Source organism: Eulemur rufifrons, chromosome 7 (assembly GCF_041146395.1).
Source record: "Eulemur rufifrons isolate Redbay chromosome 7, OSU_ERuf_1, whole genome shotgun sequence".
NCBI classification, from domain to species: Eukaryota; Metazoa; Chordata; class Mammalia; order Primates; family Lemuridae; genus Eulemur; species Eulemur rufifrons.
Window position 1 is genome coordinate 38,145,372 of NC_090989.1, and position 26,319 is coordinate 38,171,690.

The following is a 26,319-nucleotide window of genomic DNA, read 5'->3' on the forward strand; positions in this document are numbered from 1 at the left end:
AGTTCAATACTAAATTGAGATTCTAAATAACGAAATAACACATTAAACAGAGATATGTGTGTATACATGTACAGACACATGATTTCCATATTTATAGTCCTACATGCAGGGATCCTTTAAATGATTCATTACATTATTCCTTTAATATGATATGGAGTTGTTTTCCCCCTACCCCCCCCCCCATCAAACACCAATATACAGCTATGCAGAATTCTAATAGGATCACGGTATAGCCTTGAAATTTTCTGAGTCATGATTTACAAGAAATCAATAGAGTTGGAGACATTCAAACCGGTTTACAAATGTGTGGATTTTTTATTTTTTTACGTTTCCGGCCAAGAACATGGAAGTGTTCCATTAAGAAACTTGCGCTCATTCCCTTCCTCCTCGCGCCAACCCCAACTCTAGACACCCCATTCCCGGAAACCCGCGCCGGGTCGGGTCGCCGGAGTCCGGGGGCCCAGGGTGGCGGGTGAGCGCCTCGGGTACCGCAGGGGGCTGTGCGGGTGGGCGCCGGGGAGATCGCTGAGCGAGTCAGTGTCGAAAAGAGCGTGAACTCGAGGGACAGTCACCGGTGCGGAACTCAGCACTCCTACGAGCCGCTGCTCTTACGCACGTAAGAAAACACTAACACTGACAGCGACGGGACGGTGATAAATCAACGCGGAGTGGGTCCAGGCGGTTCCGGGACGAACCTCTCTTGTTCTGCCGTCCCCGGAGTAGCCCTAATTGCAGCTTCTCCCGGGGCAAGGAGGAAAGCACTAAGGCTGATCTCTGTTCTCCATCAGCCAAGGACCTGAGCAGAGAGGCCCCCTGCCACCGCCCGCCGTGTCCCGCGCTCTTACACCCACACAAGCCGCAGCCTCGCCCCGCGGCAACCCCGCGAGCGGGAAGAGAGGGCAGCCGCTGAGGTGAGGGAAGTGGCAGCGGCTTCAGGCGCCGCAGTGCGCAGGCGCGCGCCAAACGCGCAGGCGCCGCCTAGAAGTGACTTCTCCAAAAAGTGTCTTAGTTCCTAGTCACCTGAGCTCCCGGCGACGCGGCTGCGGTAGCTTCGCGGATACACGCCCTCCGCGGGTCGTGTCTGGCGACCCTGCCCACCTCCCCTTGGCCCTTCGCTCCGCTACCCCGAACCCGCCAAGGGCCTGTCCTTTCCCTGTCTCGGGCCGGACCGGGCCAAGCCGGGCCGCCAGGGCGCGGTCCCTGACCATGGCGTCCCTCTTCAAGAAGAAAACCGTAGATGGTGAGTTCCAGGCCGGGCTGAAAGGGCCCAGCTCTGCGTTTCCCCGGCTTTTGGTGGGGGGGGGGGGGCGGCTTTCGGCTGCGATTCTTGCTGATGTCCCTGTGGCGGAGCTGGTTCGAGTGGCCCCACAGGTGACTGCTCTCGCTGCGTCACTTCTCTGCTTCTCCATCTCTTCTGACCCCACCTCAATCTCACCTGGCTCATCTGGCTTCTTTCCTCTGATCACACTCCCCCCGCCCTCGTATTTCCTCGACAGGATCCTTTTTCGCAGGAGGCAGGGACCCTTGAGGGTCATTAGACTCGGTGATTTAATGAATTTCTTGTTGATTTCTTCTGCTCGATTTGTTACTCTTCAGTTTGGAGATGTACTACTTCTAGGCATCCAGCCAGGAAACCTCTCTTGGAGTAGGGGGAGGGGATAATAGATAGGCTCTAATTACAAAATGAACTTTGGTCTGGGCAGGTTGCCCCTTTAGGACAGTATCAGTGGAAGTGTGAAACAAATGCTTCTTAATTGACTCCAGTAGAAAAATAAAAGGAACCCTAGGGAAATTTCCAGATTTAGTTTTCATAATGGATTTTTCACCCTTATGATCATCTTTTGCTAACTATAGTAAAAGATGTGGTATGTATTATCTGCATAGAAGTTTAAATTTTAGATATTTGCATTGTTTCAGACATTTAGCTCAGCATCATCTTCAGAGGGGGAAAAAAGTGAATACAGGAATGTACATATTTTGTGGTGTTCATATGCAATGCCTGTAATGTATTTATATAACACTGATTAATTAGTGTTAATTTTCATTGACTGCTACCAGGACTTAAATTCATTAAAGTTATTTATAAATCGTGTTTCCCAATACATGTTGAGTCTAGGTTGTTGCTGGTTGAACCAAAGAATCACTTCTTTGTAAGGGTCTAACTCTGCCACAAAAGGAGCAGTGGTAGCTAGACAGTGATTGGTACAAATAGGGTGCTCAATCCAGACCTGGAAGTAACTCCTTCCTTCCTTTGTGTTGACTGCTCCATTGCCAGCAAAATTATTTTGGGAAGGACAACAAAGCCATCGTCTTCACCTTAATGCTCTACTCTTCAGTGCACCGCATAAATACCACCTTACCTCTAAATCATCACACAGCATTATGTGTTTTTGCTTATTCTGGGTATTTGAAAAAATTGGAAAAAATATTTTTTTTGGTTTATTAACTTTTTATTAATCGAGAAGTACCATTTACAATACCAGGAATAACTAACAACTTGGTATATAATGTAACACAATTATGAGAAATGGGTTTTATGTGTGTTTCTCATAAGAATGCTGTTTAATCTTTAACATGGCACTTTATTTTTTCACTGTTTGAGCACCAATATTGTGATCTTCATTTATTATACAGTACTCTGGGCATGGGGATGGTGGGCTAGGATTTTTTTTTTTTTTATTGTTGCTTGAGTTTTATATAGTGAGAATTTACTAAACAGAGGAAAAATGGTTTTATCTCTCTTACTGTGATGTTACACATTGAATTAATTTTTTTAACATCAAAAGCCGAATATCCTAGTTTTAACTGCTATCTGTCAAATGTTTTCAAAGACATAAATCCCATTTCTGTGCTTCCTGGTGCTTTTGGCAATCTAGGGACTATTGTACTTAAAGTGTAGAGGAAAGAGAAAAAAGACAAAGAGAATGTGCAGTAAGAGTGTTTTCAGTTAATTCTTCTAAGAAATAATGCTTTTGCTGAATAGACTTATTTGTGAAAAAAGTCTTAAGGCCTTTTGCTAGGAGCTATGCCTAGCAAATTAAATTAAAGCTCTATATGTGAGATTTCTGAATGTAAATTTGGCCACCATGTATACTTACTGTAACTACCAAGCTGCATACTTGATGTTTTTTAAAAATTATGTCAATTCAAATCATTTACTGACATTTTAATTATAGATCTGTATTTTCATTATTTTGATATGCAGCTTCACTGTTTTTACTTCTTGTTTTATTACAAGAAAGGTTTTGAGTTTTGTTTAAGAGGTGGCTGCATTCTTCTTAGCAGTAATGAGGCTATGTATTATGAAATTTAATGTATTTTTATGCATTTCTCTCAGATCCTTAGATGTATTGATTATTGATCTTAAGATCTTTTATTGTATGCTGACTTTTTATCTGTTCCAGCAGTAATAAAATTCTGATATATAAGCAAAATATGTAACTGCTTATAGATCTGGGGAATAATTGAATCTTTTTGTCTCTTTGGATTGGCTGGAAGAGTTATATACTGTATCATTAAAGACTACTGCACATGTAAATTAAAAAGGGCGACAACATTACAGCCCTTATTACTATTCAGAGTTATGTTTAATTCATTTTTGACACAAAGATGAACAAGTCTCTGTAGTGTATACTTTGTTACAGAAATTAATGAGAGGTGTACCTCAATGCCATTGAATAGAAGGATTCTTGTGAATTGAAATTACAATTGAGTACTATTTGGTTTTCCTTTTACTTACTGTAATATATATACATATATATTGTTATTAATATATTCATGGACAGTGTTTATTTTTCCCCTGTGAGACTAATTGTGACCTATTTATTGAAGCTAATTATGAACCTGTAAATCAAGATGCCATGAGAACTTGTCATAATGCACAACTAAACATGCCTTTTAAAAAGTGAAGTTCTTTAAGCATTATAATTTTTGTCTGTTATCCTCAGTAAAGACAAATTTGAGGTCCAATTCTTAAGGCAGCATTATGTTAAGCATTTTGCATGCACTATCTTATGTAATTCTCATAAAACCTGACATAAGTACTATTATTATCCTCATTTTATAGATGCGGACATTGAGAAGCAAAGGACTCAGTAACTTGCCCAAGATCATACAGCTACTAAGTGTCAGAGTCAGGACCTTGTCACTTTATGTATTATCATTGTTATTTTTTTTTATTAGAGATCAATCCATGGCACAATTTAATTTGTTGTTCTTGTTACGTACAATAAGTACATAATTAACTTCAATAAATAGGTCACAGTTGGAATTCTCAGCTTTTGGTGGGTGCCATGCAGTATTTACATTTTGTATGTGAACCAGACTCTTATTTTGGAATTAGTAGCAACTCTTTAATTTCTAATGGTGGTAGAACTAGAAATACCTCTCTTTTTCCTGACTCTCCCTAGACCTAGCATTTCTTAGGAAGTATGGTCCAGTCTCTTTTTGCTTCTCATGTTAATCTCTTGAAGGAGTAGTGATGTGTCCTATCCCTACTTCTTCCTTACTTCTCAGATGCCTCCCATTGTGTAGCAGTTTGCTTTGTGTTGCATGCAATGAGGTAGATCTTGCTTAGATCCTCAGTGACCTCTAGATTGTCAAATTTAATGGCGGTTTTTTAATGATCATCTTGAGTCCATGTTTTGCATTTGTTTCTGATATTTTTTTCTTTGAAATTCTCTCTTTCTTGACTTCCCTAATATAACTCTCTTAATTTTCCTCAAATTACTCTGACCAATCCTTTTCTTTCTTTTTTCAAGTTTTTCTCTTCTCTTTTCCTTCCTTCCCTCCCTCCCTCCCTTCCTTCCTTTCTCTCTCTCTCTTTCTTTCTTTCCCCTTTTTTTTTTTTTTTTAACTTATTCCTTGAATGTTAGTGTTCTTCTTGGTTCCATCCTGGGCAACCACTGTTCTAATTGTACATTCTCTCCCTGAATGATCTTTATTCACTTCTATTTTAGTTATAACCTAAGTACTGATGGATCCCCAATTTATATCTCTAGATATACTTTCTGAGTTTCAGACCAGTATGTCCAAAAATTTGCTGAATATCTGTACCTGAATGTCCCACATTACCTCAATTTAAAGATCTCAAACAGAATTCAGCATCATCTCCTTTAAAGTTTCTTTCCTAAGTTTTCGTCCTCCAGTGTTGGCAGTACTTGAGGTTGTCCTCTACTTTCAACTAATTACCAACTAATTACCCGCTTCTTTTGCCTTTTAAATATTTGGCACATATGATTTTCCTCTGTGTGCCTGCAATTCTTTGCTGTAATTCAGATCCTACTCATCTTTGACTTTACCATATCACCTGTTTACTTTATGTCCCTGTAACTTCATAGCCTTTAAATCCTTCGTCCACAAAGTTGGCTATGTGATTGATAAACGTGCAGCCTAAATCTGACTATGCTGCTCCTCAGTGTAAACCCATTTATTGAATCTCAGATACTGAAAAGACCAAGTGTGAGTATTTTAATAATGCATGTATGACTCTCCTTAATCTGGCCCTTGTCTTTCTTTCCAGCCATGTCTATTGACATTTTTACTGTCCAGCAACACGGTTCTTCTGTTCATCAGTATATACCATAGTCTTTCTTACCCTGTCATATTTTTGCTTATGATGGCCTTATGCCTAGAGTTCTCATTTTCCCTTCCTTTAGCTAACCTAAACTATCTCAGGTTTTTTCCTTTTCCAGTAAGTCTTCTCTGATGCTACCTCAAACTGTGTTAAGGACCTCACTTCTTGTATTCCTGTTTTGTAACATTTGCTTTCTGATGTGCATTCACTAGAACCAAAGTACATCCTTCTACACTTGCAAAGTTGGATTATGTTTATTTTAAAACTTTCCCTACATTTCATAATTGCAAGGTTTCAGAGTCTTCAGCATATATGAAAATATCTCTGCAGTAGTGTATAACTTAGAGACTCAATCATTAAAATGATAGCATTTACTGATCAAAAGTAGTGTTTACAGAATCCAGAGCTTAGTATAGTCTACATCCACATTATTGTCACCCATTGTAAGCTTTAGTGGAAGCTTAGAGATAATTTTAAGAATGTTGCAGACAGAAGAGGAACAAAGATTTTTGGGTTTTGCTACATTGGAATGATATTCATATGTGCTAGTTTTCTAGAGCTTAGAATTTGTGAAGTTTTGACTTAGTTGGGATAAATCTGTCAACAGGTCAGTTTTGATGCCACATTTCTGATATGTTAAGAGGAAATAATGTCTACAATCTATATAAACTGAGTACCCTTCCGACACATTTCTTCTTTTTTCCAGAATACAGTAGGACATTCTCATGCTGGGACCTACAGTATTCAGATCTTTCCTAGGATATTGTGTGTCTGCCTAGTACTCCTTATTCTGAATATTTAAAAACTCAAATTTTACTTTCTATTTAACCCCTACATTCTTGTTACACCAAAGAAAAATAGTTGATTGTGGGTTTCAGAAGCACAGTATGTTCTTCTGAGCATTTTTCTTAGCAAAACTTCTCCATAATTTTAGAACAGCTATTTCTGTAGAAAAATCTCTTTCGTTTGTGTTCTCCATCCCTAGCATGACACCAAAGACAGGTGTTTCTTTGCATACTACTCTTTCCTATCTTCAAGTCCAGTCCGTAGGTTTGTGAGACTTTTCTTCCAGGGACGCCTTCCCTCTCATTCTCTCATTTATCTAAGATGAAATATGCCCTTTGATAGTTTTCTGAACTGAAGCTTTTATTAATGATGTTGCCAAAGACTTGGTCTTTGGGGACCAGGTGAGACCTAAAGGTCCACTGATGCATGTCCATCTCAATACCTTCCTTCAGCTCTTGAAAACACTGACATTTTGCTAATAATAAAATAAATTCATTTGAATGAATTCCTCAAGGCTTGAGTGACTTTTAAGACTTACTGGTAGGATCCACACATTTCTTTTTGCTTCCTCTTATGCTGCCATAGAATTTGCCTCTCCTGTTTTCTCTTTAATATTGTGTCTTTTCCTTCCAAGTCCTGCTGAGTTTTTCAGCTTCAACCTGGTTCTTCAGTTGGTTGGCTCCCTTGACCATATGAACAGTAAAGCTGTTGGCATGTTCTTCCACTGTTCTTTCTGTTTCCCATTGTTGCTTTTTGCCTGTTTTTGTTTTTCTTTTCCATGAATTAAAACTGGTTAAGTAAGCTAATATTCATCCCTGAGTTTCTGATACAACATTTTCAAAAGGTGCTTGCTTGTTTTTGTTTTTCTTTTCCATGTATTAAAACTGGTTAATTAAGCTGATAATATTCATCCCTGAGTTTCTGATACATTTCCAAAGATGAGAAACAAATTTAGTTTTCATATCAAATTCTAATCTCTCCTATTCACTCTTTCACTGTCATTTTCCTTCTTCCTCTGAGTAAATCTGTTTCCTAGAACCAACATTTTACTGACCTTTAATGTTTCTTTTTTAGGCCTTAGCTTTAAAGCTTGTAGCATTTTTGAAAATTTTTTTCTCCTCATAAATCCAAGAAGATGGAACATCCCCCCACATAGCCAGGATGCCTTCCCATTTTATTGTTCATTGGTGAGACTCTGTCTCAAAAAAAAGAAAGAAAGAAAGAAAGAGAGAAAGAGAGAGAGAAAAAGAAAAAGAGGGGAAAGCAGAAAATTATAAGGGAAATGGCTGATTATTTCAGTGCGGTATGTTTCCATTGTAGAAAGCTATCTATCATAGTTTAGATTTTACTGTTGTTAAATTATCTTTCTTGACAACCAATAGATTTTATTATTAATATATGTTTTAAAAGAATGTGTTAAATATGCCTATAAGACAAACTCTTTCACATTTCAATATATGTGTTTGTACTCCTTTAGATCACTAATAACTATGACTTACTGGAATAGTATCTAGCATGAAGTAAGGTGGGAAGACAAACAAATAAAGTACATGTATTCCCTACCCTTAAAGAGATTATAATATTGGGACAAAATCATACCTCCTAAGAAATAAATCTAATGGAAAATAAATTTGGCCATAAAATCATTAAAGGTGTCTCAGAACTGTTCTTATGTTATTCCTTCTGAATTAATGGAGAAGGCCAAATCATTAAATGTGGGTTTGATATAGGAATTGTTTTAAAAGAAATGTAATTTGTTTGTTTTATAGGATATTCTCATTGTCTCATATGAAAAGATGTTTTACTATATTTTCCTACTTACCATAATATGTTTTAAAGTGTTATTATGTTTTAGTATGTAATATTAGATACTCTGAGTTTATAGCTTAGAACTGTTTAAATATTAATAGGTCTTTTAACAATTATGAGGCTGTGGAATGTGCAGTAGTTAATTTGCTTTATTTTTCCTTTTATGATATACGGTGACAGTTATGATACATATATTAATAGTTATATAAAATTAAGAAAAGTGGAATCAAATTATTTTAATTACATTGCATGTTTTTTTGAAATTGTATGTAATACTTTTCAATAAAGATGACTATGTCTAGTCTCAACTCTGATTCTCAGACACCTATTGGGTGTTATAACAATTCAGTTCAGTTCTGACACTAATTATCTAGAGTTAGAGGAGATCCTATAGGTCAAGGGCTCAGTCCCACAAGACTGTCTCTACTTCAGATGCCACTCACAAGTCCCACGTTGCCACCTGTACTTCTGACTGACCATGTGTTTCTATAACTATGTCTTCAGGTTTGGTAATTTGCTAGGACAACTCTCAGAACTCAGGAAAGTGTTTTATTTACTATTACTGGTTTATTGTAAAGTATACAATTAAGGAACAGCTGAATGGAAAATTACGTGGGTCAAGGGTGGGAGGGGGAACAGGGTGTGCGCGCCATCTTCCTAGCACATCAATGTGTTCACTAACTGGAAGGCTCCCTGAATCTCAAGCACCCTCCCACCCCTTCAGGTCTCGGAGTGGGGCTGACAGTTGCCGCCCTCTGATCAAGTGCTTGGTCTTACTGGTAACCAATTCCATCCTGCAGCTATCAGCCACCAGCCTCTCCACAGGATGTGCTTAGGTGTGGTGGAAAGGGGTTTGTTATGACCAACAAAAGACATTGTTATCATTTAGGAAATTCTAAGGGTTTTAGTCCCTCTCTGGCAGGAACTCAGGACAAAGACCAAATTTGTATTGATACCCTAGTAATGTAAAAAAATACATGTTGATAGAATTTTTAGGTTTTAGCAATCAAGGCTTTCAGCAATTGCTGTGTACCTGTGTTAGTTATCTGGCCACAGGTTAACTTTTCAATATAATTGCTTCTCTTTCTGAGCAGTACTGTTGTAGCTATAGCAGACTGCCATCACTATTGAATACTGTCACTTCTTCTGTACTAGTTTAGAGTTCCTTAGTACACGAAGGGGTTGTACTCTGGAAGTTCATTTGTAATTTCATAGTTTTAAATTTAGAACACATTTTCTATCAAAATAGTGGGGTAAGTGGTAAATATTTTCATACCACTCCATTGGCTTTGACTTTAGATAGGGAACTAAGTCCAAAAGAAGAAAATTGAGTGTTTGAGTATTGAGGGTGAAGAGGTTAATGATCCCTTTGAAAAATAAGGAAAACAAGAGCTTTTTGTTGTTTGTTTGGGATCAGTTTATAGATGTCTAAGTGAGGCAAGATACAGTGTGTTATGGGCTGAATTGTCCCACGCCCACCCAAATTCATATGATGAAGCTCTGATCCATAATGTGACTGTGGTTGGAAATAGGGCCTGTAAAGAGGTAATTAAGGTCAAATGAGGTTATAAGGATGGGGCCCTGATCCAGTATGATTGGTGTCTTTATAAGAAGAGGAAGATCCACCAGGAAGAGGCACATACTGAGAAAAAGCCATCTGAGGACATCACGAGAAGGTGGATATCTACAAGACAAGGAGAGAGGCCTCAGGAGAAATTAGACCTGCTGGCACCTTGACCTTGGACTTTCAGCCTCTAGAATTATGAGAAAATGAATTTCTATTGTTTAAACCACATAGTTTGTGATATTTTGTTTTGACAGCCCATGACAGCCCTAGCAAACTAACACGGCATGTTATTTTAGAATAGGATCACAACTAGTGCACTATGAAACTAATATCAAGAAAATGTTAATAGATACTTCTTAAAAAGGATTCTTAGCTTAATAAATTTGGGCAATAATCTGTAATCACTTTTTAAGGATTGATAATGCATATTCATACATTAAACATTCTCAGAAGCCTTAAAGCAAATAAATTTATTTTTATTCAATTTCAGCATTTCCCAAATATATTTGTCTACACAACATTGTTATGAAACCAAACTGGGGTCCACTCATCTGGCACTGAAGCCAAGAATTGTAGTGGGAGGAAGAGGCATTTTTTATTGTATGGTGCCATGCAAGGATGACAGGCAACTAATGCCTAACACCCAAACTCTCTGATGGCTTACAAGCAAGGGTTTTTAAAGGCAGGGGTACATTTCAGAAAAGCAGAAGTTGCAGGCAAAGTGTAAATCAGTACATGGGGGTTACACATTGGCCTAGCTCCAAAAGACAGGATTCCTGAAGTGGGGCTTAAGTGTCATGGGTGGACTCAGAGATTCTTAGATTAGTGGAAAGGAATGTTAAGTTGGGTGTGATGGGCACTTCAATTCCTCTGTTCTCCCTTATGTGCATTTTTTAACTGTGGGAGTTTCTGAAAAACAACTCAAGAGCATATGTTACTTTCCACGGGGATCCAAAACACCTTGTCTCTGGTTTGTACTGAGGACCATTGTTATTACTGTCTTCCTGGTCATCAGGTTGCCCATTCACTTTTCAGGGCTGGCTAGATAGTTGCCCCGAACTTCCCTTAAAGGGACTCAATATTTTTCGTTATTTCCCCACTTGAGAGGTCCCTGCTCCTTCTCAACATGCACTCTCTCTCTTTTAAATGAAATGTACATTTCCCATCCAGTCCTGGTCATTTTGGAAGGCCCCTGTTTCTTCATTTCCATTACCAATATGCTATGGTTTCATATTCTTATATTTAAACTTTAGAATTCATCCCTAGTAAATCTTAAGCATTAGATATTCACCAATATAACTTAATTGAGAAACACAGTAAACAAAGGAAGGAAAAATATAATAGATGTATGTAAGATAAAGGAGCTTTGGCATTTTATTTTAACCTTTATTCAGAAAGTCATTCTGGTTGATTAGTTTTATCAGCAATATAACTAATAACTATTACCATAACTACTATGACTATATATTTAGTAATAATTACAGTTATCCTAAAAAGGTTGAGGAGTTCCGGCTTTGTTCTCTTAATTGTGATGAAATTCATATAATAACGATTTTAAGGTAAATAATTCAGTGGTATTTAGTACGTTCACAATGGTGTTTAACCACCACCTGTGTTTAGTTCTAAAACATTTTCATCATCTCCAGATAAAACCCTGTACCAATTAGACAGTGACTCATCATCCTCCCTGCTCCCCAACCCCTGGCAACCACCAGTCTGCTTTCTGTCTTTATGGATTTACTTATTCTGGATATTTCATATAAATGTAATCATAAATTATGACCTTTGTATCTTTCAAGCCTTGAAATGGCTTGTATCTTTCAAGCCATTTTAAAATTGAGTTGTGTTTTGAGTTATAAGAATTACTTATATATTCCAGATACCAGACTCTTATCAGAAATATGATTTGCATATATTTTTTCCCATTCTGTAGGTTGTCTTTTCACTTGATAATGTCCTTTGATGTACAGAAGTTTTTAATTTTCATGAAGTGTAATTTATTTTTTTGTTCCTTATGTTTTTAGTGTTATATCTAGGAATCTGTTGTCAAATTCCAAGTCATGAAGATTTACTCCTATGTATTCTAAGAATTTTATGATTTTAGCTCTTATATTTGGGTCACTGATCTTGTTGAATTAATTTTTGTATACAATATGACATAGGGGTCCAATTTTATTCTTTTTTTACATGGACATCCAGTTGTCCTGGTACTATTTGATAAAGAAACTGTTTTTTTCTGTAGTTATTTTTAATCTACGTCTTTATTAAAAAGTTACTCTAGTGAAGTGGTTAAGATCATTGGGAGATAGATGCTTGGATCCAAATCTGGTATTACTGTTTGCCACCTACATGACATTGGACAAGTTATTTAACCTAACACTTAATTTTCTTATATATCAAATAATAGAAACTCCATAGTATTATTATTATGAACATTAAATTGAATAATGTATGTGTTACCACCCAACCAGGTTCATTGCCCACTGCCCAAGAGAAAGGCAGTACACTGAGACAGCAGGTGTTATGGCAGGGAAAGGGATTAATTCCGCAGAGTGCTAAGTGGGGAAATGGGAGGAATTTCTCAAATCCTCCTCCCTGAGAATTTGAGAGATGAGATTTTTAAAGACAGTTTGGCAGGCAAAGGATTAGGCAATAGGGGCAAAATCTTGCATTGAATTTGTTCCTGGGTTGGGGTCACAATTCCACTTGAGTCAGATTCTTGGTATGAGCCGCTGGTCTGGGTGGATCAGCCAACCCACTGGAATACGGGACTTGGAAGATATCTCAGAAACTACCTTTAGGTTTTCAAAAGGTGATGTTATCTAAGGACAAAGTTAAGAATCTTTATGACTACCAGCTATGTGACTACAGTGTAGCAATTATAGAGAAGCAAACAAGGGAACAGTGACTAATTATTATCATTATTTTTACTAGGCCTTTGCCTTCACAGAGTTTTCAGGCTCTTACCCCAGTTCTTGTCTTGCACCCCTTTAATGAAAAGGGTGGTTTTATATGTAGCAAGATTGTTGATTATAAGAGATCAGTGTTTGCAAGAGTTAACATTGATTCTGTGATCGTTTGAAGAAATCATTTAGTAACAACCAACCCAAATTACAGTTCATCAAGCCTAGAGTAATACTTTAATTCTTCAAAAGGTAGGACTGAAGAATCCAAATGATGGATTGGATTGACATTATTGGAAAGACATTATGATTGAGTATATGTTTACAGTACATCCAAACATCAGGGTGTTATTTACTCCTTAAAATAATCCTTTCTTTTGAGTAAGAAACCTGAGGTTTAGAGTGTTACTAACTTTTCCAAGATATAATCATATAATGATCAAGTGGCAGAGGTGGCATTTAAATATGTATCTGCCTCATTGGAAGGTCTGCTGTTTCACTGTTATGACTTACTGTAGGAAAAAAAAAAAAAGATTTAATAAATACAAGATCTGTCTGCCTTCCTGAAATTTCATATAGTACTGGAGTATGGAGAGATAGAAAGCATGGGAGAGTGTGTGTGTGTGTGAGAGAGAGAGAGAGGGAGAGAGAGACACAGACAGACATATATATGTGCCATATAAAATGTTATGTACAAATCAGTTCTCTAGGGGAATATTTTATTGTGATTTAATGTATACTTTGGATTAAATCTCAGGCTATAGAATATTTATACTCGCCTTCTGTTAATTCTTCATATAATTGATATTTATAATCCAAGTTTTAATATTTAACTTTTTAGTATAATTAAATTGAAATAAAAATGTGTAAATGTAGTAAATATAGGTTTTTTTTTTTAATCATGATCTCTGAGTCCAGCATTTTAAATGGTATTGAAAATTTTACAACCCATAAATTCAGGTTTCTTTTGTGGTTCTCTTAGATGTCATAAAGGAACAGAATCGAGAGTTACGAGGTACACAGAGGGCTATAATCAGAGATCGAGCAGCTTTAGAGAAACAAGAAAAACAGCTGGTAAGTAGAACATTAAATTTCAGTGTAACTTTTCAAACAAATTTGGAAATTAGTGTTGGAATAATTAACTAACTAGGAAAAAGGCACATGGCAGGTGGTAAGTGATTTACTTGACTAAGAAATGGCATTTAATGACTTCCTGCATCTTCTGCTTACCTTTGTTTATTGTGTCATTCTGCTGACTTTTATCAGGATTCTGTGTATTCTGAATCAAATTATTATTCAGGTTATGAAAGTCATGAATGCCTAGGAAGAAATACTGCTCAAAATGGAAGCCCCTTCTTAGTTAACAGCAAAGATAAAATAGTCATGGAAAACAAGAGAGGGTTATAAAAAAAGTAATTACATTAGCTCATAGGTGTCTTACTTGATATTTTAAAGATCATTGTGTCTGTGACAATGAATATACTTTTTTTAATAGACTCATCTACTTCATCTTTAATATTCTGTATGCTATATTTTTAAATATATGTTGCCTCAATCTTTACAAAAACAGCTTTATTGAGTTATTGACATGCAATAAACTGTACATGTTTAAAGCATGCAATTTGATAGATTTGACATATATATAAACTCAGGAAACCATTATTATAGTCAAGCTTGTACATATCCATCATCCCCAAAAGTTTTCTTACGCCCTTGGGAATCCCTCCTACCCAACCCTTTCTGTCTCCCTGTTCCTCAGTGAGGCAAATACTGATTTGTTACTGTAGATTAGTTTACATTTCTAGAATTTTATATAAATGGAATTTTATAATAATTAACTCTTTTTTTTATATATGTCTTCTTTCACTCAGCATAATTATTTTGAGGTTAATCAATGTTGCATGTATCAGTATTATTATATTTTTTATTGATGCATGTTATTCCATTGTGTGGATATTTCACAATCTATTTATATCTTTACTAGCCAGTGGACATTCAGGTTATTTCCAGGTTTTGGTTATTTTGAATAAAGTTACTAAAAACATTCAAGTAAAGTCTTTGTGTGAACATGAGTTTTCACTTCTCACGGGTATATTCCTACGAGTAAGATGCTATGTCATAGGGTAAATGTGTTTCACTGTATAAGAAAGTGTTAAACAATTTTCAAAGCAACTATATTTTTCTTCCCAATAGAAATGTGAGACTTACAATATACTTGGAATTGGCAGTCTTTAATTTTAAGCCATTCTGGTGGGTTTGTAGTAGATTGTCATTTTAGATCACATTTCCCTGTTCACTAATGATGCTGAGCTGCTTTTCATGTACCTATTTGCCATTTACATATATTCTTTACCAGTGTCTATTGAAATATTTTACCCACTTTTTTCATCAAATTGTTTTCTTATTAATTAGTTGTAATAGTTCTTTATATATTCTAGATACCAGTATTTATTAAGTATCTGTTTTTCAAATATTCTTTCCAAGTTCTTGGCCTTGTCTTTCATTTTCCTAAGTATCTTTCGAGGAACAAAAATTGCTTTTGGTTTTGTATTGTGGTCAGGTACAATTTGTTCTTTTTTTTTCTGTAGTTAGTATGTTTAGTGCCCTATCTAAGCAATCTTTGCCTAACTCAAAGTCACTGATATTTTCTCTTATTTTTTCTCCTAGAAGTATTACAATTTTACTGCTTACATTTAAAAATGTGAACCATATTAAGTTTCAGTCTGGTGTCAGGTAAGGGTAGAGGTTCACTTTTTGCATATGGAAATTGAGTTATTCCAACATAATTTGTTGCTGGCACCTTTCCCTTGTCACCACTTGTCATTTGAATTAGTTGTCTAAATGCATGTGGGCATCTTTCTGGGCTCTGTGCTATTCCATTGGTATATATGACTATTCTTAAGCCAATACTACATTGTTTTTATTATTGTACCTTTAAAGTAAATCTTGTAGCTAGAAAGTGTTAATCCTTTAACTTTGTACTTCTTTTTTAATAATTGTTTTGAGTATTTTTGGTGATTTCCATTTTCCTATGAACTTTAGAATTCGCTGGTCATTTCTACAGAAAAGGTCTAGAATTTGATTTGGATTACACTGAATATGTAAGTCAATTTGGGAAGAATTAACATCTTAATATTAAGTCTTCTGACCCATGAAGATAGTATTTCTCTCTACTTATTTAGATCTTTAATTTTTCTCAGCAGCGTTTTATACTTGTAAATTTAAAGGTCTTGCACTTCTTTTGTCAGATTTATCCCTGAGTATTTCATATTTTTGATGCCAAATGATATTTTAAGAACAAATTCAATTTCTGACTTTTTGGTTTTTGAATATAGAACTATATTAAATTTTTGTATATTCATCGTGAATCCTATAATCTTAATAAACTCACTTGTTCTTGTAGACTTTTTGTAGATTACATGAGATTTCTATATAGAGATAATCATGTAATGTGAATTAATAAAACTACTACATCTTCCTTCTCAATCTTGAAACCTTTTTTCATTTCTTTTTCTGACCTTTTTACACTGGCTAGAACTTCCCATACAATGTTGAGTGTAATTGTTGAGAACAGACATCCTTATCTTTTTACTTTTTCTTAGGGGAAAAAACATTCTCTTTCACAATTAAGTATGATATTAAGTATAGGCTTTTTGTAGAAGCCCTTTTCTAGGTTGTAGAAGTTCCTTTTTATCTAGTCTGCTGAGAGTTTTTATCAAGAATGAATTTTGTCAAATATTTTGTTTGATATTTTTTGTATCTGTTGAAATGATTGTGTAGTTTCTCTTTAGTCTGTTAATGTAGTGAATTAAATCAATTGATTATCAAAAGTTGAATCAACCTTTTGTTTCTGGGATACACCCTACTTGGTAATGATGTATTTTTTGGAATGTATTTTCAATTTACTGAAATTTTGAGAATAATTTTATCTATGTTCATGAAAGATATTGACTTGTTAGGGGTTTAGTGTAGTGTTTTTATTTGATTTGATATCAGAGTAACAATGTTAGCATCATAGCATGAGTTGGCAAGGATCCCATACTCTTTTCTTTACTGGAAGGGTTTGTATATTTTACCTTAAATGTTTGATAGGATTCATCAGTACAGTCATCTATGAGTTAAGTTTTCCTAGTGGATAGGTTTTTTTAAACTATGTATTTTTTTTTAATACATGTAGAGTAAATTAAGTTATCTGTCATTTGAATGAGCTTTGGTAGTTTGAGTCTGTTAAGTAATTTGTCCATTTCTACTAAATATATCATTTATAATATTCCCTTATTATTCTTTAACATCTTTAAGATGTGAAGTGATGCCCTTCTTTTCAGTGTCAGTATTTATTTGTGTGTTCTCTATCTTTCTCTGTCTGTCTTGGTTTTTTTCTTCAGTCTGGCTGGTGTTTATCAGTTTGATTGATCTCATATTTAAGAAAACAGCTTTTGGTTTCGTTGATTTCCTGTACTGGTTTTTCTTTTTTAGTTTGTAAATTTCTTTTCTTGTTTATATTGTTTCCTTCTTATGGCTTATTGCTTTGTGTTTCATTTGTTCTTCCTTCTACTTTATATTGAAGCTTACGAGGTATCCATTGTTTTTTGATACAAGCTTTGATGCTATAAATTGCCTTCCAGGAACTTTTTTAACTAAAACTCACAAATTTTGATATGTTGCATTTTCACTTTAAGTTCAAAATGTGATCTTATTTTCTCTGTGATTTTTTTTTTTTCTTTAACCCATGACTTACTTAGAACTGTATTTTTAAATTTCTGCTTATTGGTGATTTTGCTCCCCTATTTTTCTTATTAATTTCTAGTTTAATTTCATTTTGATTAGAGAGTGTATTTGTGTGATTTCAGTCCTCTAAAATATATTGAGTCCTGTTTTCTGTTGCAGAATATGAAATATTTTGGTGATTGTTTAGTGCACAATTATAAAGAATGTATATTCTGCTTTAGGTGATGGAGTTTCTTATAAATGTCAGGTCAGATTGGTGATAGTGTTTTTTAAGTTTTCTGTATGGACACAGATTTTCTGTCTACTTGTAATAATTATAGGTTATATACTTAAGAGAGGAGTTGTTGATATCTCTCATGATAATTTTGTATTTGTCTATTTCTCTTTTCAGTTCTGTCAGTTGTGTTCCATATATTTTGAAGCACTTTTATTAGGTGCATACACATTTAGCATTGTCATGATATCTTTATGTACTGAATCCTAAATCATGTAATGTTCCTTTTTATTTCTGGTAATAGTCACTGTTCTCAAGTTTAGTTGATCTGATATTAATAGAGCCACTTCAGATTTGTAGATGTTGGTAAATATTTATATAGTATTTATTTTTTCATCTTTTACCCAGCTTTGTTTTTATATTTAAAGTTGGTGTCTTGCGATAGCATATATCTTATCTGACAAGCTGCCTTTTAATTGAGATATAAAATGGACCATTTTGCTTAATATAATTATCCATATTATTAGCTTTAAATCTAACATTTTGCTCTTTATTTTCTCTTTTCCACCAACTCTTTGTTTAATTTGTTTGTTCCTTTTTTCCTATCTAGTTTTGTATTAGTTTTTTTTAAATTTTTCTTCTAGGCTACGTATGTACGCTTTTGAAGATTTGCTTTGTATTTGTGGATGAAAGTCCTAGTTCTCTTTTTTCCATGTGAACATGTGGAGGAAATTGCCCTCTCAGATTACTCTTTCTCTCTATGACTTTATGGTAGCCTCTTCCCTTCTTCATGATCAGAGAGAAAGAGTGTATTATATGTAATAGGTCTATTCTTCTGAAATAAATTATTGAGGGCTACTCTTTAATAATTTTATTCCCCTCCTTTTATTTGCTCTCACAGGAATTAGAAATTAAGAAAATGGCCAAGATTGGTAATAAAGAAGCTTGTCGAGTTTTAGCCAAACAGCTTGTACATCTACGAAAACAGAAAACAAGAACTTTTGCCGTAAGTTCAAAAGTTACTTCTATGTCCACACAAACAAAAGTGATGAATTCCCAGATGAAGATGGCTGGAGCAATGTCTACGACAGCAAAAGTAAGTTGGAGCCTTTATATCCATAAATTTATACTTTTTTATCAAAGATATTTAAATATTGATATTCAAGTCAGATTTAAAAGCATCTCCTGGTGTATATGTGGTGCAGAGTCTATAATTTTAGTAAAATGAGTTATAATACTAGATAATCCAAGTAATTACTTCTAGATTCTTTATTGCTATATTTTAATATGAAATTTCTTCTTTTAGGACATTTTCATCTTCCTAAGATCTCATGTAGCTTCTAAATTTATAAAATTGACTTTTAAAAGTGTTTGCTCTCTTGCCTTAAACTGTCTGAAGATTTTTGGGCTTCTTCTTTCATTAAGCTGTAAGTCTGATTTCTTTTGAGTAATAATTTCCTCTTTATTCATTTTTATGAATATGCCAGAAGGACACAAGAATACTATCAGAAGGATTTATCAGTTACTGTTTTTCTGGAACTTATGTTTAACTTACTGCCTAGGCTGGAAACTTTTTATTAAATAGTAGTGTTGAGCATAAAGATTACTCATTTTGCAATTTTCTGCAATTGGTAGCCTAGGAAAAGGTACCTAATGTGGTCCTGCCATATAGAGATGTCTGAATTGGAATTCTCACTTAAGTTTCATAGAAATGTGTTAACACAGCAAATATTTATGTCCTCTAGGTAGAAACTATAAGAAGTGATGAGGATGAAATGGGAAGCAAAACCAGGCATGAGCCTAACCTTCATGAAGCTTATGGTCTATTTAAGAGGCAGCCCATTTGAAAGGTAGTTTGTACAGTGGTTAGGAACATAAGCTCTAGAGCCAGACTACTTGGGTTCAGATCTCACTTTACTTAGTAGCTGTATGACCTTGGGCAAGTTATTTAGCTTTTCTGTGCCTTCTTTCTCCATTTGTAATGTACTAAAAGTGGTAATACCTAGCACGTAAAGTTTGTGTCACGTTTAAATGTTATTTAACTTTAATATTAATGTTATTATACGTAAGGTGCTTAGAACACTGCCTGGCATACAGTAAGGTTATATAGGCATTAGCTACCCTACTATCATCATCAACATCATTATTGTTATTAGTATTGTTTATAACAATAGTTTAGGTTGCAATTAAAGTAATATAATTTACACTAATAAATGGAAAATTTCACCTGTAGTGAGTAGGATTTAATGGGAGTATCTGTTCTAATCTGGGATGTTAGACTTTCCTAAGAAAGTCGTATATAAACTAAAATCTGAAGTATTGATAGGGAAAGCAAGTGGAGAAGAGCATTCCAGGTGAGGGACTACTATATGTAAAGGTCCTGTGGCGGGAGAGAACATAGTACATTTGAGGGAATAAAAGAGCAGTGTGCCTAGAGGACAGTGATGCAAAAGACTATCTTATTAAGCAGAGTTCACTCAATATTAGGTCTCATAGGCAAATTATGGAGTTTGACTTTTAGCACTAAGAGCAATAGAAGTAGCAGGGAGTGCAGTGTCATACATGGAAAGATTACTTTGGCTACAGCATTGCATACAGATTGAGAAAGGATTATGTTTACTTCGTGTCTTTCAAACCAACATATTTTCTATTTTATGGTATCTTGAATATACTGAATTAAACTATATAAAACATACATACACATCATATATATATAAATACAGTCATGCTTCACTTAACAACGGGGATATATTCTGAGAAATTCATCCTTAGGCAATTTCATCATTATGGAAACATCATGGAATGTACTTTCACAAACCTAGGTGGTATAGCCTATTACACACCTAGACTATATGGTATAGCATACTGCTACTAGGCTACGCTATATTGAATACTATAGGCAATTGTAAGACAATGGTAAGTATCTGTGTATCTAAACATAGACAGTGTTCAGTAAAAATACAGCACTGTAATCTTATGGGATCACCATTGTATATGCAGTCCATGGTTGACCAAAACATATGGTACATGGCTATAAATAAATTTTCTCCATACTAGATAGTATTAATCTCTTATAATGATATAGTTGGAGATATATAGTATAAGAGTATTGTTTTCACATAATTTTATAAAACTCAATTTTTTAAGTTTCTTTAAACCATAATTTAAAATGTGTTAATAGATTATGTATGCTAAAATATCCTCTAATCTTTTTTATAATAATTTAGACTTTAAAAATGTTAATGAAAATTTTTAAGAATTTTTTAAATTTATTGACCTTATCTACACATGTATGCACATATATTTGCACCTGCCACATAATAGATAAATTTAATTTTCCTGTTGGAATAGCAATGAATTTTATGTTGAAAGTATTTTTTATTACATAATTTTTTGCCTGAAGTTCAGATAAGTTTTTTTTCACATTGGCTTTTATTATATAGATGTTAAGCAGATAGTTTACAAATGAATATTTCATTTTTTCCTAGAATACTTAACAGTATGTTTGATTATGACAGGACAGATATCTTTTAAAAGCCTGTCTATATTTGATATATTCCCTTTTGATTTATTCCATAGTAAAACTTTCATAATTATGAAGCTAACATGAATTATTTTAATATATTTAAAGACAATGCAGGCAGTTAACAAGAAGATGGATCCGCAAAAGACATTACAAACAATGCAGAATTTCCAGAAGGAAAACATGAAAATGGAGATGACTGAAGAAATGAGTAAGTTTAAGAAGTTGTAATGAAATTTACAGTTTTCTCTTCTTTGAATTAGCCAAGTTTATTTAGTAACATTTTCATATTCTCATCTATGAAGGCAGAAGTAATGAAACAAAATGTAATAGAGCAACCTCATAATAGATATTTATATTGTAATTCAATGTATTTTTAAATTGACAATGTGTGTGTCTCAAAATTCTATTAGCATTTAACTGAGGGAAAAGTATAAAATATGTTATGTTGTATTTCTATTACACATTGGCCTCAGCAGTTTTACTTATTGGTTAGTGTACCAAAACCAACTTGTGAATAAAATAATTCTTCATGGTATAAATTAGGTAGTTTCAGAGTTACAGTGTTTATATTGGAGGTAGAGGTGGAGCTGTTCCTTTTATTTTTATTCTTTTATTTTTTTTTCCTCTCACAGTAGTCATTTAGTATTTAGTTTTCTTCTTTTTGAACATAAACTAATTTATATGTTATTGCGGAAATATGGAGAATCCAAAGAAACAGAGCATATAAAAATCATCTCACCTTACACCACCCAGATATGGTTCCTGATAATGTACATTTCCTTCCTGTATTTTCCCGTATTTTATAAAAGTGAGATCATGTTACATGTACAATAACGAATATTAGCCTGCTTTTTAAAAATGTAATAATATAACATAAGCGTGTACTCATGACCTTAAATCATCTCTGAAGTCTTTTTTAAAAATTGCTTTAATATTACAAAACATCAATATACCCTAATTTATCAAACCATTCTTACATTGGTCAATAAGATTGTTTTTAAAATTTTCAGTATATTTGATAATTATTTGAAAAATATGTTTATATATTATCTTTGACTGAATTTCTTAAATCTCCTTTGAATATTAACTTCTTTAAGACTTTTTGGGTCATATTACCAAAAAGCAAAAATTTCCCAGAAAGAATTTTTATTTCACCAGTAATGAATGAGTGACCTTCATAGCACCCTGGTCAACATTAAATCATTACTTTTTTTATATGTCAAAAACTGGCGTCATTGTTTTGAAAGATATTTTCTAATTGATTTACATCTATGTAGGGACATGCCATTTTAGCTCTGCTTATCTGCTAGCATTTTAGTTTAATAGCATTTAATTTATAAAATAGTATCTAACTAAATTACCAGGGTTAGTTTTTATTTCAAACCTTTACTTTGAAAAATATGATTCTTTCAAGGCTCTTGAAACTTCAGTGAATTTTTAGTGACCAAGAGAATTGTTGTTTATATAATGATCACAGTATTTAACATGTTTATGTGATTTCCAATGATGGCACAGGTGTGAGCAGGTCTTATAAGAGAAATTAAATTTTCCATTAAGCTATAATGAAAAGAATCAATAATCCTTTATTTAATCATATATCTATTGTATCTATCATAGTTGTTATCATTTGTATTTTAGTACTTTGTTAGTCTGAAATGATAGTTATTGATGATTACTCGTTTATTTAATACCTAGTAAAGTAAACTAACAATATTTTTATCCAAAGTTAAATTCAAGGTATAAATGAACATATCTTTTTACCATTAGAATTTATATTCTGCCATGTTGCTCCAAAACTTACTCACATTCAAGTCTTGGAGACAAGATCATTGGGAAATTTTTCTCATAACTGTGATTAGTTTTGTTACACTTTTCCTGAAAGCATTCTTTGTTAATCTGTGATTACACCTGTCTGGTGTTTTTCATCTATCCCCTTCATTCATTTTTTTCTGCAACTACCTCTTCATTCAGACCTTTATAAACTCCGCATCTCCCTACCTCCTTTATAACTACCATACAAGTAACACACTACTGAATTATTTTTCCAGAAGCCTCTACACATGCTGATCAGATTCCTTCAGTGGCTTTCTGCTGACTACAAAGTAAAATCCCCAAATAATAAATCAAAAATAATTTTCTGGTCAAGCGCCTTTAAAATTTTACCAGTGAGAATACTGAGTCCCAGAGAAAGGTAAAATGACTTTCTCCCAAAGTTGCCTGGGTACTTAATAGACTAAATGAGATTATAATTCAAATCTTAACATTAACTTTATTTCTTCCAAGATGATATTCCATTTTTTTAATCCTTAAGCTCTTTAGCCTTTTCCATATTTATACTATTGAGCTAACTCAAAAAATTAAACTGTCAAATCATGCTCATACAGATCAGAGACCTTAACCAATATTAACCTTTATTAATAATGTCAAGGATACAGACAATTAAAATGGACAGGCAAAGCAGTGAGAGGGCTGAGACATCCCAAATCAATCACCAAATCTTTTCTCCCTATTTCGAATACGAGCTCTCTGACCCGGAATAATAGATAGTTGCTTATCATCTCAAGTTGAAGGGATTATTTAGATTATGAAACATCTCCAATACCCCAGACAGTCAGCTACTTTATGTGACATTTTCCAGGGAGTCATGGCTCATAAACCCATAGATTGTAGGTTTGCTACTGTAGCATCCTAAACTAGAACATCCTGCTGAGAGCATTCCATAGACAAGGGCTCTCTTTCTAGCAAATACTAGTCTATTTACCAGGAGCCCCAATTATCAACGTGATTACAAGGAGATCAGACGAGGTTTCAGATTGTCTATCTTTTTCAGGGGACATCCCTCAGTAATCAGGAGAGGAATGATTACAAGCCAGCTTCTTTAATTTTTTTTTTTTTCTTCCAGACATTGTCCATTCATGGACCTTGAATAACAACCAAACAGAATAATTTACTCTTTCTTGTTTGTGTCCCTGTTGCCTCACCGTGTCTTTGCTCATGCTGTTCCCTCTGTGTTCTGCGGGACTGCCTCACATGTTCCTTCCTCCCAGTTGGACATCACCTTTTTTGTCTGAAACTTTATAATCACTTATCTAAATCTATTCATTAATTTTTCTTTTGTACTCAAGTGCAAACTACCTAAGATCTTTATTTTTCTCCATCTATCCGTCCATCATATTTATATTACATGCCAAGCACTTAAGTGTACAGTTTCAAAGATAAATAAGACATAATCCCAAGCTTTCAAAAATTCTTTCCCCACAACTCAGCATGATGCCTTCTATACAGAATGCTTTCAATAAATATTTTGGGAAGGGAAGGGAGGAAGGGTCATAGAAATAGTTATCCTGAAAGGTTAAATTGGACATCATTCTTTGGGCAAATTTAATAAAATATTGAACCTTAGACTGCATTAGAATATTATCCTTATATCTTTAATGTAAATTTAAGAAATATGAAAATAATGATTATAGGTATAAAAAGAGTAAATTGTCTTTAAATATTAACAGGATATTTAATTGATGCATATTCTTCCCTGGTTAAGTTCAACAGCTATCAGCTCAGTGGATACAATTTGTGGAATCATATTTTTTTTTCAAATCTTAAGCCTATAGCTGTAAATATCACATAGTTTTTTTCTATTAGATATATTTTTTTTAAAAAGCAGAGTAGACTTATTTTACTGCAGAAGTAAAACAAGTACATTTGTGTTGGAATGAACATTATTCCAAATTTAGTGGCTCAAAAATGTATTTACCAATGTACTTTACTGATATCTTAAAGTGACTTCTGTAGATGATTGATTCACTAAATTTACTTTCTATATTATAAATATAAAAAAATACACATAGCTGGGCTAGCTTCTAAAAATGCATTAATAAGTCTAACCTGGAATTTGTTTGACAGTAACTGCTTTGTTCCCTCCTTTCCCCATTCCCCAGTCAATGATACACTCGATGACATCTTTGAGGGCTCTGATGATGAAGAAGAAAGCCAGGATATTGTGAATCAAGTCCTTGATGAAATTGGAATTGAAATCTCTGGAAAGGTGTGAACATGTTCTTTTCTTAGTTGGAAATAGTTTCTACCACTTCTGTCAGTTAATTGTTATAAGTTGTTTTTTACCAGTAGGTGCACGTTTTTATATTTGTTTCAAAAGTAAATTACATCACATCCTTGATGTCCTAGCCTAAATGTTTGCTAACACACATTTTTTCCTCTTTTCCTTTCTTTAATACAGATGGCCAAAGCTCCATCAGCTGCCCGAAGCTTACCATCTGCCTCTACTTCAAAGGCTACAATCTCTGATGAAGAGATTGAACGGCAACTCAAAGCTTTAGGAGTAGATTAGTCAAAAAAAAGTCATAATATTTTTGCTTATGTAGTATAAACCAGGCACAGTGCAGATTCCTTTTACAAAACACATTTATTTTGCAAAAATAAAGAACATGATTGAACAGTTGTTTCCTAACCCATGGCTATTTTGAATCTTTTGCCAAAGAATGACAATGATGCAAAAATGGGAACAGTTTGGATTTTAATTAGAACTATTTAGGAGTGATGATGTGTAAAAAGTTGACTTTTTTTCTGCATGGCACAGAGAAATTATATTCATTACTTAGTGTCAGTTTATGTTCTAAATCTTTTTACACTGAATATAAAAATCTTGTTAAATGCCACTAGGCATCAACTTAAAGAGACTTGTAAAAATATTAAAAGTATATCATTAATTCTGTATCTGTTGCTTGTCTTTCGTAAGTGATTATGTGTTATGACCATAGGCAGTTCAGCTGCCAAATTATTTTTAAATGAGCTAAAAGAAGAGTGCTATTTAAACATCTGTCTTAAGCAAAAACTGTCATGGCTTTTTTTTTTTTTTTTTTTCCTTTGGGAGAACATTCTAGTTGATAAGTTTATTACCTTTCCAAATGTGCTTGGCACCTGCCTTAAATAGCACAGACATTTTGTACACATCATTAAATTATTTTGACTGGCAAAAAAGAATTACATCTTAAACTAAAATTGAGGCCTTGTACAAAGATTTTCTAGACTCTCTTTAATAAAGCTTATAAAAGCGAATTGAATATAATTAGCAAAAAAAGACACTGAATTAATAACATTTTACAGTAATAAAACAACATAGTTTGGCCTTCTAAAAACTGAGGAAATTTTGTCCATATGAATTATAATTTAATCTCTGTTTAATTTTGAACT

General features: G+C 34.1%; 1 protein-coding gene across 1 annotated transcript; it reads left to right on the top strand.

Annotated features, from left to right (window-relative positions):
* Positions 1-1,023: 1,023 nt before the first annotated feature.
* On the top strand, positions 1,024-25,767 carry CHMP2B (charged multivesicular body protein 2B). The gene is made up of 6 exons (XM_069472459.1): positions 1,024-1,240; positions 13,623-13,714; positions 18,484-18,678; positions 21,214-21,316; positions 25,047-25,153; positions 25,346-25,767. The coding sequence occupies exons 1-6, from the start codon at positions 1,207-1,209 to the stop codon at positions 25,454-25,456; spliced, it is 642 nt and encodes a 213-aa protein (XP_069328560.1). The 5' UTR covers positions 1,024-1,206; the 3' UTR covers positions 25,457-25,767.
* The last annotated feature ends 552 nt before the right edge of the window (positions 25,768-26,319 follow it).